The sequence below is a fragment of the Lepidochelys kempii genome, chromosome 1, assembly GCF_965140265.1.
Source record: "Lepidochelys kempii isolate rLepKem1 chromosome 1, rLepKem1.hap2, whole genome shotgun sequence".
Classification (NCBI taxonomy): domain Eukaryota; kingdom Metazoa; phylum Chordata; order Testudines; family Cheloniidae; genus Lepidochelys; species Lepidochelys kempii.
The window spans coordinates 315,785,890-315,799,058 of record NC_133256.1 but is presented as its reverse complement, the minus strand read 5'-3'; the positions used below and the strand labels follow the sequence as shown (position 1 = coordinate 315,799,058).

Here is a 13,169-nt window from a genome sequence, read left to right as displayed (position 1 = left end):
GCGGATGCGGACTGTAATCCAGGGTGAGATTCTCTGAGCAGACACCGGACGACCTTTCATCCTGTCTGTCACAGCAATGATCAACAACTACGTTGACTTACGGAACTGCTTCATTCTATCTATGTAAAATGCCAACGCCCTCCTGACGTCCAGTTTGTGAAGCCTGCGTTCCTCATCAGATGCATGGGGCTTCGGACAGAAGACCAGTAACTATATGTCCTGACCAGTATGAAACTGAGAAATGACCTTGGGCAGAAACACCGAACACGGGCGCAGCTGGACCGTGTTCTTCTAGAAGATCATATAAGACAGCTCAGAGAGGAGTGCCCTGATCTCAGACATCCGTTATGGCAACCAGGAACTAAACCTTCAGGGAGAGAAGCAGCAGGAAGCAGGAAGCCACACGCTCAAAGGGAGGTCCGACAAGCCTTCACAGCACAAAATTCAGGTCCCGAGGCAGGGGGAGAGGGGAGGATCCCGGATGTGTGGATAGAGGCATTCCAGACCCTTCAAAAAACATGCTGTCATAGGCTGGGCGAAGAGAGACTTGCCCTGGAATGGAGGACACAATGCCAAAATGGTGGACAGGTGGACCTTGATCAAAGAGATGGACAACCCCTAGCGTTTGAGATGCAGCAGATAATCCAATATGTCCTGCAGCGAAGCCTACTCAGCCCTAAGATGCGTCGCTTCGAGGCCCAGCACTCGAACCTTTTCCATTTAGCCAGGTAGGTTGCCCTGGTGGAGGATTTCTGCTACCCAGCAAGACCTGTTGGACACAGGTTGAGCATGCCCACTCGTCCGTGCTTAGCCATGCAGTAGCCAAGCTGTCAAGTGCAGCACTGCCAGGTTTGGATGCAGAGGAGTGCCATGGTTCTGGGACAGCAGATACAGCCAAAGAGACAGCGGAGGAGGCGTGGCTGCCAAAAGGCTCAGCAACGTGCCGAACCAGTGCTGATGGGCCATGCGGGAGCTACCAGGATAACCGTCACTCTGTCCTACTTCACCTTCACAAGGACCCTGTGGCACTGGCAGGAAGGAATACATCAGTGCTCCCAACCATGGAATAAAAAAGGACGTCCAAAAGGGAACCTCTGTCCAGACCCCAAATCAAACTTAACACGTGACACTTTCTGTTCTGCCTGGATGCGAACAGGTCCTGGGGGAGTCCACGACCTCTAGAAGATTATGTTGACCATCTCTGGATGGAGTGACCATTTGTGGCAAGATGAGAAGGTCCTGCTGAGGTGATCCGCCAAGACGTTCCTGGTGCCTGGCAGGTGGCTGGCGACCAGATGAATGGCATGCTGCACACAAAAGTCCCAAAAGCTGAGCACCTTTTGACAAAGGGCTGAGGACCTGGCAACGCCCTGTCTGTTGATGTAATACATCGTGGCGCCATTGTCCGTCAGGACCTGTACCACCTTGCCTTTCAGGTGGGGCAAGAAAGCCTGGCAGGCGAGGTGAACCACCCTGAGCTCCCTGATGTTGATATGGAGGGTGAGATTGTCCCACAGCCAGTGGCTGTGGGTGCTTAGCTCGTCCAGGTGGGCCTCCCAGCCCAGATCCAAATCGTCAGGAGACCAGGTTCAAGCAACAGAGACAGAGCTGTGAAGGGAACCCCCTGCAGCACCGACTTGGGATCCAATCACCATTGCAAGGACAACAGGATATGGTTCGGCACCCTGACCTCCCAGTCCAACCTGGGTCTGCTGGGGATATAGACCGAGGCCAGCTATGCTTGCAGAGGTCATAAATGGAGTCAGCATGGGCGACCACTTGGCCCATCAGACACAGGCAGGTGTGGGCCGCAGCAAACAGGTGGTTCTTTAAATGGGAGATCAAGTACAACATGGTCTGAAAACACACTTCCGGAAGGAAGGCCCTGGCTTGCATGGAATTGAGGATCTTCCTTATGAATTCTATGTGCTGGACTGGCATTAATGCGGACTTTTTAATGTTTATTAGCAAGCCCAAATCGTGACAAGTCGAACTCACCAGATTGAGGCTCCTCTGCACCTGCTCCTGAGACCTGCCCTTGATAAGCCAGTCATCAAGATACAGGAAAATCTGGACCCCTCAATGTCTCATTTAAGTCGCCACTGGAGCCAGGCCTTTTGAGAACACCATTGGGGCCGAAGATAAGTCAAAGGGCAGCACCATGAACTGAAAATCGTGCCTGCTCACTATGAAGCCGAAAAAAACTTCTGTGACCCAGGAATATGGAAATAAGCATCCGGTAAATTGAGAGCGGTGTACTAATCTCCTGGAGGAGATGATGGAACCCAGGGAAACGTCAAATTCTTGAGAGACTTGTGAGGCAACACAGGTCCAGGATGGGTCTGAGGACTCCTTTTGCTTTCAGGATTAAGTAGTACTAGGAGTAGAACACTTTCCCTTTCGTGTCCTCCTCTACTGCCCCCAGCCACATAAGGAGATGCTCGTGAGAAGGATCTCTGAAGAGGGACAGGGAAAAGGGGCTGTGGGAGGGAGTGGTGGCCGGAAATTGCAGGGTTTAGCCCTGAGATACTATGTACAGTATCCAGAGGTCCGAGGTGACCCACGACCAGGCCGAACGATAGGAGTGAAGGTGGTTGAGGAAAAGGAACAGTGGATCTGGGGAATTGGCTGGGTCGTCGCTCTTGAGCGCCATCAAAATGAGCACTTCTGCCCTCCGGACAATTCGCTAGGCCAGGCTGCGCAAATGAGCGGGAGGCAGAATGGAGGCGATGACTAAACCCAGTGTCTCTGTCCCTTCTTCTAGCAGACCCTGGATGAGACTGCCACAGCCATGGCAGTGGAGGCGGCCAGAACCGTGCCGAATGGAGCTCGGTGCCGGGGGTGCACGTCGCACCGATGCCGAGACAGCTCAGAGGCCGGATGGAGGGCGGACTCCATCAGAAAAGCCTGAAGTCGAATGTCCCGCTCTTGCTGCATGCTGGGCCGAAAGTTTCTGCAGATACGGCACTTCTCTTATGTGCGCCTCCCCCCCAAGCTGGGAGTCACTAATAGGCATAGGCCTGTTCAAGCTCTGTGTAGGGCTTGAACCCCAGAGACCGGAGCATGCCCACCAGGGGCAAAGTCCCCTCTGGGACTCTAACTACTAACAACTAGACACTTAACAGGTACTTAACACTAACTACTGAAGAATTAATTCTATACAAGGCCTTAAGGAATGAAGTCCAAAGGAGAAAAAAAAACTGATAGCCCTTGCTAAGCAAGGAAAAGCGCACCAACTAACCACCATGGGCAGTAAGAAGGAACTGAGAGGGGATAGGGCCAATGGTGCCTGATATACCAGCGCCTGGGCGCAACACTCAAGGGGATGCCACAGCTGGCCCTATGGTTACTGCTAAGGCGAAAATCTCCGACGACCGCGCACGTGGGTGCGCACACACCTAGAATGGAAACGACATGAGCAAGCACTCCAAGAACAAGCAAGTGGTTTTTATATACCTTTCAACTTCTCTCAATATGTCACAATGCATCAAAAAGGGAACAAGCCAATTTTTAAAAATTCCTGTACAAGTTAAAACTAACTTATGATTTTCTAGCTTTTTAAAAAGCTTTCCCTCTCACTCTCCTCCACAAAGGAGTCCTACACAATTCTTGTAATTTTTTTCTACCATCTTCTAATGTTCGTTTGATAATACCAGCCTTCTTGGCAAGGCTTCAACAACCAAGTCAATGCTATCTACTTTCAACCTTAACGCCATCTTAGAAGTTTTATGTATGGAGAGTTAAGCTATTTTTTGAAGGACAGGAGGGATTAAGATCTCTCTGGGAGATAAGAGATCAGAAGCAGAAGTAAAGAATGGTATCACTAAAACTGACTGGTTTTAGACCTCTCAAAAGATAATATTTTGATGTTTCGTATATTACCATCTATTCCCCAAAACATTACTTATTTTACATTAATTTATTTCTATTTTATTAGAAAATCATAAAACACAGAAACTGTCATACCAAACAGACCAGCAGTCCTGTCTCTTAACATTGACTAGTAAAGACAATGACCTTGCTTTAGAGAGCTTATTCTAATTACCATAAATACATGAATTAAAAATACAGGAAGAACTCATTATCTGGCAAGAGGAAAAGAGGAAGGGAAGAGTACCTAAATATGGCTATGATTTTTCTATTGCTCAAGAAACTACATGAAAAAGTAAGATTTCAAGAAGGAGTCTGCACAGTGTAAGGGGCATAGGGCAAAATACAAGGCATAGTGGAATAGTGTGGGAAGAAGTGCCAATATCTTATGTGGACAGATAAGAAATGACTTTGAAGAACAAGAGCTGGCAGCGCACAGACTTAAGTAAGAGTAATGGGGGAGACGAGATGTTGACAGCAAAAAACCTGGGACCACCATTCGATCACTTCACTTTCCCACCAGAGGCTACCACAGCCTTGAACATTTGATATATAGTACAGAAAATATACAGCTTTTGTTAAATTGCTCATTATATTCCTATAATACAAAAAGATTTCATTTAATACTCATACTAATTAAACTGAAAAAATTATTATACTGGTTTATCTTCCAATTACTACGAATGTTGATCTGTACTAGGAGAAACACGAGGAATGTAATCATAGAAGAACACCTTTAAGCAGAACTTGTCTATGACTTCATGATTTTCAAAAGGTACATCTGAATAAAAAACCAAAGTCTTTTGAACATGAATATTTTGACTATCAACATGAAATAATAATTTAGTAAAATATCAATCTGAAAACAGAAATGTCATACTCCTGCATTTTCTATATTTTTAATTTCATTTCATTTTGATTGAACACTAACATGCTACTCTGTAGTAGTTTAAGACACTGAACCTGCAAAGGAAATCAATGTCAACTAGATTTCGATTTCACAAAGATACAAGGAAGGGTCTGTGCACTGGACCTCTCTAAAGGATCATGGCCCACGGCAGCAGCCAATTCCAACAAACTGATCACTTATCCAAGTTAATGTGAAAGAGATAAACAGGTATGAAAACTTTAATGAAGAACTTTGTCAAAAAGATGGCAATTCAGGAAAGAAAAACTTTGTTTAGAGAACAGCAGTGGAGATTGTAAAATAGGTACAAAATGGAAAACAAGGAGCTATTTCAGTAGGAGTTCTGAATCAATAAGCCCCTGAACAATGTTCAAGATTAAGTGAAAAACTTGCTAATTAACTCAAGTCTAGATTTGTATGGACCTAAACCTATATATTCATCTAAATGAACTAAATAAAAAATAAAAATGCATCTTAAATATTTGTACTTTGAGATTAAGCAACAAAAATATTTATAGATTTAAAATGCACAGTTCTATTAAATGGAATTTTATTTTAAAGAAGGCATTTCTCTTCATCTTCAGGGTTTTATTTTAACTACTCAATCAGTTGTTAATGTGGTTAGAGTAATATAGCTAATATTTCTGAACTGTGAGACTGATTGCAAGTAAAAGATGTTATCCCCAGTCAATTTACTTAATTCCATAAAGATACTCAAAATAAAGTGTGAGACTGTCTCACTCAAATAGATTTAAAAAAAAAACCCTGTAAAACAGTTCTGAAACCCAAAATATCTGGGGTGAAATTCTGGCCTCACTGAAGTCACAAAGAGTTCTGCCATTGCCTCGAATGGAGCAAAGATGTTAATCCTTGCATCTAAGCAGAAAGTCACAACTGAATTTTACAATAATTAGGATTTCAGACAAACTTTGTTTTTCAACTGTTACATAAAATATAACTGGTAAAATTATCACGTAAATGTAAGAACTAAACACTGCAGTTTGTATTTCTTGATTTTTTAAATAATCTATACAATAAACTTTTGTAAATGTAATTTAAATGTTTGGATTAATTTTGTAAGTGGGTCTATAGATAATCTGTACATTCTGTATCTGGGATATAGAATATATAGCAATGCTATATTGTGTACATATTATACATTATGCACTTCTATTAACAATTGGTGAGAGTAAACATGTAGCGAAAGAAGCCCCATAGACTTTCAGTGCAGATTAATCCATTGTCCGAATTCAAATCATCAATCTAGTATCACAGTATTTATGTAAAATACATTAATCTTTCTTATTACAAAAGAACAAATCAGATGTCAGTGTTGTTTCCAAGTAGGTCTGTAAAAGCATTTTTACAGGAAAAAAATCATTTAAAAATTGCACCAAGTGTTACTTGTAATTTCCTCCCCCTATATTTTCTGGCTACGGTGGTGTGACAGTTCCGTTTGTTTCTCCTTGATGAAAACCCGCCCCATTGGTTCACTCCACTTCCCTGCAAGCCAACCGCCCTCCCCCCTTCAATTCAACAGTAAATAGAAACTTTTTAAAATTATACTTTCACAGCATGAGTTTTTTATGCAGATCCAATTTTGTTTCAGTGGAGTCAGAACTAACATCATGCATACGTTTCAAACATAAAAATCTATATATCAACATGACAAATGGCAGAGGATATAAAAAAACCAAGAATTTTAAAGACTAACATAAGGAAAGTACATATTACTAGTTGCTTACTTTATCCTTCTCCCACCTCCCCATACATTTGTTCTATTCAAAGTATCTACTACAAATATAACTGAGAAAAACACTATCAAGAAAAATAATTAACTTACACAACTTCATTTCACAGGACAGAATAAGTTCCTCATAAAATTTCTGAAAAAACTAGTCCAGGTGACATCTAGCCATGGTAATCTTACAGTTGGATCCTTTAGCTCAAATATTTGACACCTACAATTTTCTTATGCATGGCTTTACTTTTTAAAAATCTTCACTTAAAAATAGGAATTTTCTAAAGAAAAGCCAACAATGCCTTATGATTTTAACACTCCAGATACAACATTCTGTATAGCTATCACTCACACATTCTAAACTTATAGTCATATCACTTTTGCTTCATAGAAAGGAAAGGCGTTAGATGGAAAATTAATACAAAGTAAAAAGGCATGAGATAAATATAAAATAAAAAGTCAGAGAGAGTATAATGATGGCTGCTGATGGGGCGGGATTCATGTTTATGTCCTATAAAGAAATGTAATGTAGATTCACCAGTGGTCTTTTCAGAGGAAGTGAGTTGTTTGTCTCCCCTAGTGGATGCAAGGGAAAGATAATAGGAAGCAAGCATAACAAAAAAAAAACTTTTTTTTTGAGAGAGAGAAAGAGAGAGGTCTGTACTACAGCAATAAAAATTTGAGAAGCCATCTCAAAGGACTGTCAGCAACAAACCAATAACTTTCCTAAATCATAACTGCACTTGGTTCAACTGTGAGGAAAAAATGCTGAAGTGTTGAAATAATTTAAATGATTAAAGAATTATTTAAAGTAAATGTATATTAAAATGTCTGTTGTATTATCTGTATTATCTTCCAATATTTCTGCCCACCAATATGTAAGTTTTGTAATATTTACCTGTATCCAAGCGCTTTACAGGGGACTCATCATCAACCTCAGAATCTCCACATGCACTTCTTGATCTTTTCCTTGGCTGCAGAAGAGTCTCCAACCTTGGAAGGACTACAGACAAAAAGGTTTTGGTCCCTAGCTGTGGAGAAGTTGGCTGGGTTTCAGTGTTCTTTGCAGACTTTGGGGGGCTTATACTTTTTGATTTGCAGAAGAGAATGGATGTACGTCTGTTTACATCAGTTGATGACTCAGCTACAGCAGAAACAGTCGACTCATTGAGATTACTGTCAAGTAAGTGTTCTGGAGTGTGTCCATTTATTTCTTTCTGAATGGAAGTGCTATATAATTCATTATCAAATTTTACTCTTTTGTAAAGCTTACTCTGCTCTGGATTGAGTTCTACTGGTTTGAGGGTTGGTGGTTCTGAATTAGTCTCCAAGTTTGAAGGAAGAGGTAATGCATCTGATGGTTCAAGTTTAGGGGGAGATTTATCTCCTGAAAAAATTATAAATAGAGTGTGATTTTTGAAAACTGGTAGTTATAAAATCTATTATAACACTCACTATAAATGTTCAGCTCATCAAATAATTGTTGTTTGGAAACAAACCATAACATTTTAAATACATAAACGTTTGGCTAGCAACAACCTATCCTAGTTAGTAGTGCCTAGTTTTATACTGGGATTCTAACAAAATAGGTGTTTACATTTAGTGTTAAAAATTTAAACCTGGGCAGGTATTTTTACCTTACATGCAATGGTATTTAAAATCTTAGGTACAAGAACTTTTTACAGAAAAGTAGAGTAGCAGATGATTTGTATCTGGTAATGCAAGTATTTCACCATTAACATTAAAGTCTGAATAAAATACATTTTCCTAATTTAAATATTCATCTTACCTGTTTACGTTAATTTAAATAAGAAAAGCATTTTTAAAGCAAATAAAGCCATTTTTAAGAATTGCATTTATAGCTTAACCTATCAAAATTAACCGTAATAGCGGGCTATAAACTATTACCAAATTCACAAATTGGAAAGTTCTGCAAAGCTGCTTTACAGTTATGGGTACCAGTTTTAAATTTTAAAACGTATAGTTACTGACAAATGCTTGGCAAAGACATCTTTGCAGCCATTACAGGAGAAATCAGAAAAACCACCCCTCTACCAATTTTTCTTTCCCCCTATCCAACTCAAATGTCAATTCTGGCTTCTGTTTTGTTTTTCTTTTCTTTCAATTTCATGGTGTAGAATGGCAAGACACACATTGTGGATGTTTAGATAAAACTAGCACTAGAAAATACTCTAACACAAATGACAGAAGAAAAAATTCTGCTCTACAGAATTCAATAAAACAAGCAAAAATTACCCAACCCACAGTTTGCAACAGATAAGTGTACAAATTATTCATCTTTCCTCTATACTCCTTTAAAAAAAAAAAAAAGCCCATGTTGAGACGTCTATCTGCTTTCTCTACAGATATATTGCTACACTAACAAAATGAAAAGGCTATATCTTTACAAGTGAGCATTTATGTAATCAAATGTAACTTGTTGCACCACAAAAATAATCGTTGGTGTAGACCACAAAAAGGATCAAAACATATTTAACTAATCTCATGCAGATTTAAGTTTACATACGTATACTGCACATAAACCAGCCAGAAAGTCTGGAATTCTATTGACTTAAATGATAATTCATTAGTTTGTCATTGTTTATCTATAGCAGTATGGTAAGTGCTTTCTATACACTCAAAAAGGACCACCTTTCCTCTGACTAGTTCACAATCTATGCATTAGTAATGAAACACCTAAAATGTTAAAATCTCAGCCCTGGTCTACACTACGAGTTTAGGTCGAATTTAGCAGCATTAGATCAATTTAACCCTGCACCTGTCCACACGACGAAGCCATTTTTGTTGACTTAAAGAGCTCTTAAAATCAATTTCTGTACTCCCCAACGAGGGGATTAGCACTGAAATCGCCATTGCCGGGTCGAATCTGGGGTAGTGTGGACTCAATTCGACAGTATTGGCCTCCGGGAGCTATCCCAGAGTGCTCCATTGTGACCGCTCTGGACAGCACTCTCAACTCAGATGCACTAGCCGGGTACACAGGAAAAGCCCCAGGAACTTTTGAATTTCATTTCCTGTTTGGCCACCGTGGCGAGCTCATCAGCACAGGTGACCACGAAGTCCCAGAATCGCAAAAGAGCTCCAGCATGGACCAAACGGGAGGTACTGGATCTGATCGCTGTATGGGGAGATGAATCCGTGCTCTCAGAACTCCGTTCCAAAAGACAAAATGCCAAAATATTTGCAAAAATCTCCAAGGGCATGATCGACAGAGGCTACAACAGGGACCTGCAGCAGAAAATTAAGGAGCTCAGGCAAGCCTACCAAAAAAACAAAGAGGCAAATGGTCGCTCTGGGTCAGAGCCCCAGACATACCGCTTCTATGATGAGCTGCATGCTCAATTCGGGGGCGGGGCGCGGCCTACCACTACCACACCCCTGTCTGTGGACACCTGAAGGGGGGAGTCTCATGCAACAGGGATGAGGATTTGGGGGACGAGGAAGATGAGGAGGAGGAGGATAGCGCACAGGAGGCAAGCAGAGAAACCGTTCTTCCCGACAGCCAGGAACTGTTTATCACCCTGGAACCAATACCCTCCCAACCCTCCCAAGGGGGGCTCCTGGACCATGAAGCCAGAGAAGGCACCTCTGGTGAGTGTACCTTTGTAAATATAATACATGGTTTAAAAGCAAGCGTGTTTAATGATTAATTTGCCCTGAAGACTTGGGATGCACTCGCGGCCAGTACAGCTACTGGAAAAGTCTGTTAATGTGTCTGGGGATGGGGCGGAAATCCTCCGGGGACATCTCCATGAAGGTCTCCTTAAAGTACTCCCAAAGCCTTTGCAAAAGGTTTCTGGGGAGGGCAGCCTTATTCCATCCTCCATGGTAGGACACTTTACCATGGCAGGCCAGTAGCACGTAGTCTGGAATCACTGCATAAGAAAGCATGGCAGCGTATGTTCCCGGTGTTCGCTGGCATTCAAGCGACATCCGTTCTTTATATCTCTGTGTTATCCTCAGGAGAGTGATCATCCCACAGAATTGGGGGGGAGGAAAGGGGGTTAGTTGGATTTGTGCTGCACTTTAACCCAAAAACCACAGCCCCTCCTTTTAAATGGCCAACTCAACGGGTGCTTGGTATGGGAAAGGAGGGCACTGAGATTTGAAACCATTCCCAAGTTATGAAGGTTGAAGAAGCCGAAAGACTGTGGCTTACCATGGCTGCCAGCAAGCCGAATTCTGTTGCCTGGCCCTGCGTGTGTGATCTCTCACATCAAACCAGCAGGCCCTCAATATAAGAGGCAAAATGAGACCTTGCACATGTGCTATGTAATGTTAACAGCTTGCTTCATTGTGGAAGAGTCTACCCATTCTTCTCTAAAATGTGTCTTTTTAAATACTCCTCTCCCTTTTTTCCCTCCTGCATCTGCAAATGTTTCAACACGCCCCCCATCATCTCCGTCCCAGAGGCTAGTGCAGATAAGAAGGTGGAAAAAAAAGCACTCATGGTGAAATGTTCTCAGCTCATGCAATCCTCCCACATTGAAATAGCTCAGCAGAATGCGTGGAGGCAGACAATGTCAGAGTTCAGGAAAGCAGACAGAAAAGACGAGCGTGATGAGAGGTGGAGGCAGCGCGATGAGAGGTGGAGGCAGCGCGATAAGAGGTGGAGGCAGCGCGATAAGAGGAGGCAAGATGCAATGCTGAGGCTACTGGGGGATCAAACTGACATGCTCTGGTGTCTGGTGGAGCTGCAGTAAAAGTAGCAGGAGCACGGACCCCTGCTGCAGCCTGTGTAACCGCTCACCCTCCTCCCGAATTTCCATAGCCTCCTCACTCAGACCCCCCAAGAACACGGGGGAGGTGGGGAAGGACTGTGCTCCAGGCACCCAACCACACCATCCCAGAGGACTGCCCAAGCAACAGAAGGCTGGCATTCAAGTTTTGAAGTGCAGTGTGGCCTTGTCCTTCCCTCCTCCCGTCATCCACCACCCCACCTGGTGCTTTCCTCTTCCCCCACCCCTCCCAGGCTACCTTGGCAGTTATCCCCCTATGTGTGTGATGAATTAATAAATAATGCATGATTTTGAAACAACAATGACTTTATTGCCTCTGCAAGCAGTGATCGAAGGGGGGAGGGCGGTTGGCTTACAGGCAAGTAGAGTGAACCAAGGGGGCGGGTTTTCATCAAGGAGAACAAACAGAACTCTCCTACCATAGCCTGGCCAGTCATGAAACTGGTTTTCAAAGCTTCTCTGATGCACAGGGCGCCCTGCTGTACTATTCTAATCGCCCTGGTGTCTGGCTGCGCATAATCAGCAGCCAGACGATTTGCCTCAACCTTCCACCCCACCATAAATGTTTCCCCCTTACTCTCACAGAGATTGTGGAGCACACAACAAGCAGCAATAACAATGAGAATATTGGTTTCACTGAGGTCTAACCGAGTCAGTAAACTGCACCAGCGTGCTTTTAATCGTCCAAATGCACATTCTACCACCATTCTGCACTTGCTCAGCCAATAGTTGAACAGCTCCTGACTACTGTCCAGGGTGCCTGCGTATGGTTTCATGAGCCATGGCATTAAGGGGTAGGCTGGGTCCCCAAGGAGAACTGTAGGCATTTCAACATCCCCAACGGTTATTTTCTGGTCTGGAAAGTGAATCCCTTGCTGCAGCTGTTCATACATACCAGAGTTCCTGAAGATGCAAGTGTCATGTACCTTTCCCGGCCATCCCACGTTGATGTTGGTGAAACGTCCCTTGTGATCCACCAGTGCTTGCAGCACCATTGAAAAGTACCCCTTGTGGTTTATGTACTAGCTGCCAAGGTGGTCCGGTCCCAAGATAGGGATATGCGATCCGTCTATCGCCCCACCACAGTTAGGGAATCCCATTGTAGCAAAGCCATCCACTATGACCTGCACATTTCAGAGTCACTACCCTTGATAGCAGCAGCTCAGTGACTGCATTGGCTACTTGCATCACAGCAGCCCCCACAGTAGATTTGCCCACTCCAAACTGATTCCCAACTGACCAGTAGCTGTATGGCGTTGCAAGCTTCCAGAGGGCTATCGCCACTCACTTGTGAACTGTGAGGGCTGTTCTCATCTTGGTATTCTTGTGCTTCATGACAGGGGAAAGCAAGTCACAAAGTTCCATGAAAGTGCCCTTACGCATGTGAAAAATTTACAGCCACTGGGAATCACCCCAGACCTAAAGTGCTTCCACCAGTCTGTGCTTTTTTCCCGGGCCCAGAATCGGCGTTCCATAGCATGAGCCTGCCCCGTTGCCACCAGGATGTCCAAACTGCCGGGACCTGTGCTTTGAGAGACGTCTGTGTCCATGTCCTCATCACTCTCATCACCACGCTGCCGTCGCCTCTTCACCTGCTTTTGCAGGTTCTGGTTCTGCACATACTGCAGGATAATGTGCGAGGTGTTTACAATGCTCATAATTGCTGCGGTGATCTGAGCGGGCTCCATGCTTGCCGTGGTATGGCGTCTGCAGGAGAGCAGAGTTGCAGCGGAAGCGGTGGCTGATGATGGATGCCACAAGAATAGATATTTATAGAGAACGACAAGAGGACCTGCAAGGTGGATTCATGGGAGCAGGAGAGTGGAGATGCAGCAGAAGCAGTGGAGGATTACTGTTAGCACCACACACATTTCCCAAGGAAGAACATGTA

At 43.5% G+C, this 13,169-nt stretch overlaps 1 protein-coding gene across 9 annotated transcripts in view; it reads right to left on the bottom strand.

Moving 5' to 3' along the window:
• Positions 1-13,169, bottom strand: part of BRD1 (bromodomain containing 1) — a 106,313-nt gene that overhangs the window by 40,729 nt on the left and 52,415 nt on the right. For 7 of the 9 annotated variants that reach the window (XM_073328328.1, XM_073328330.1, XM_073328332.1 and 4 more), the window contains one exon: positions 7,417-7,905. The exons of 1 other annotated variant lie outside the window; for it this stretch is intronic. In XM_073328328.1, the coding sequence (XP_073184429.1) occupies positions 7,417-7,905 (489 nt within the window). The remainder of the gene's footprint in view (positions 1-7,416; positions 7,906-13,169) is intronic. One more of the 9 variants, XM_073328329.1, reaches the window with a different exon arrangement.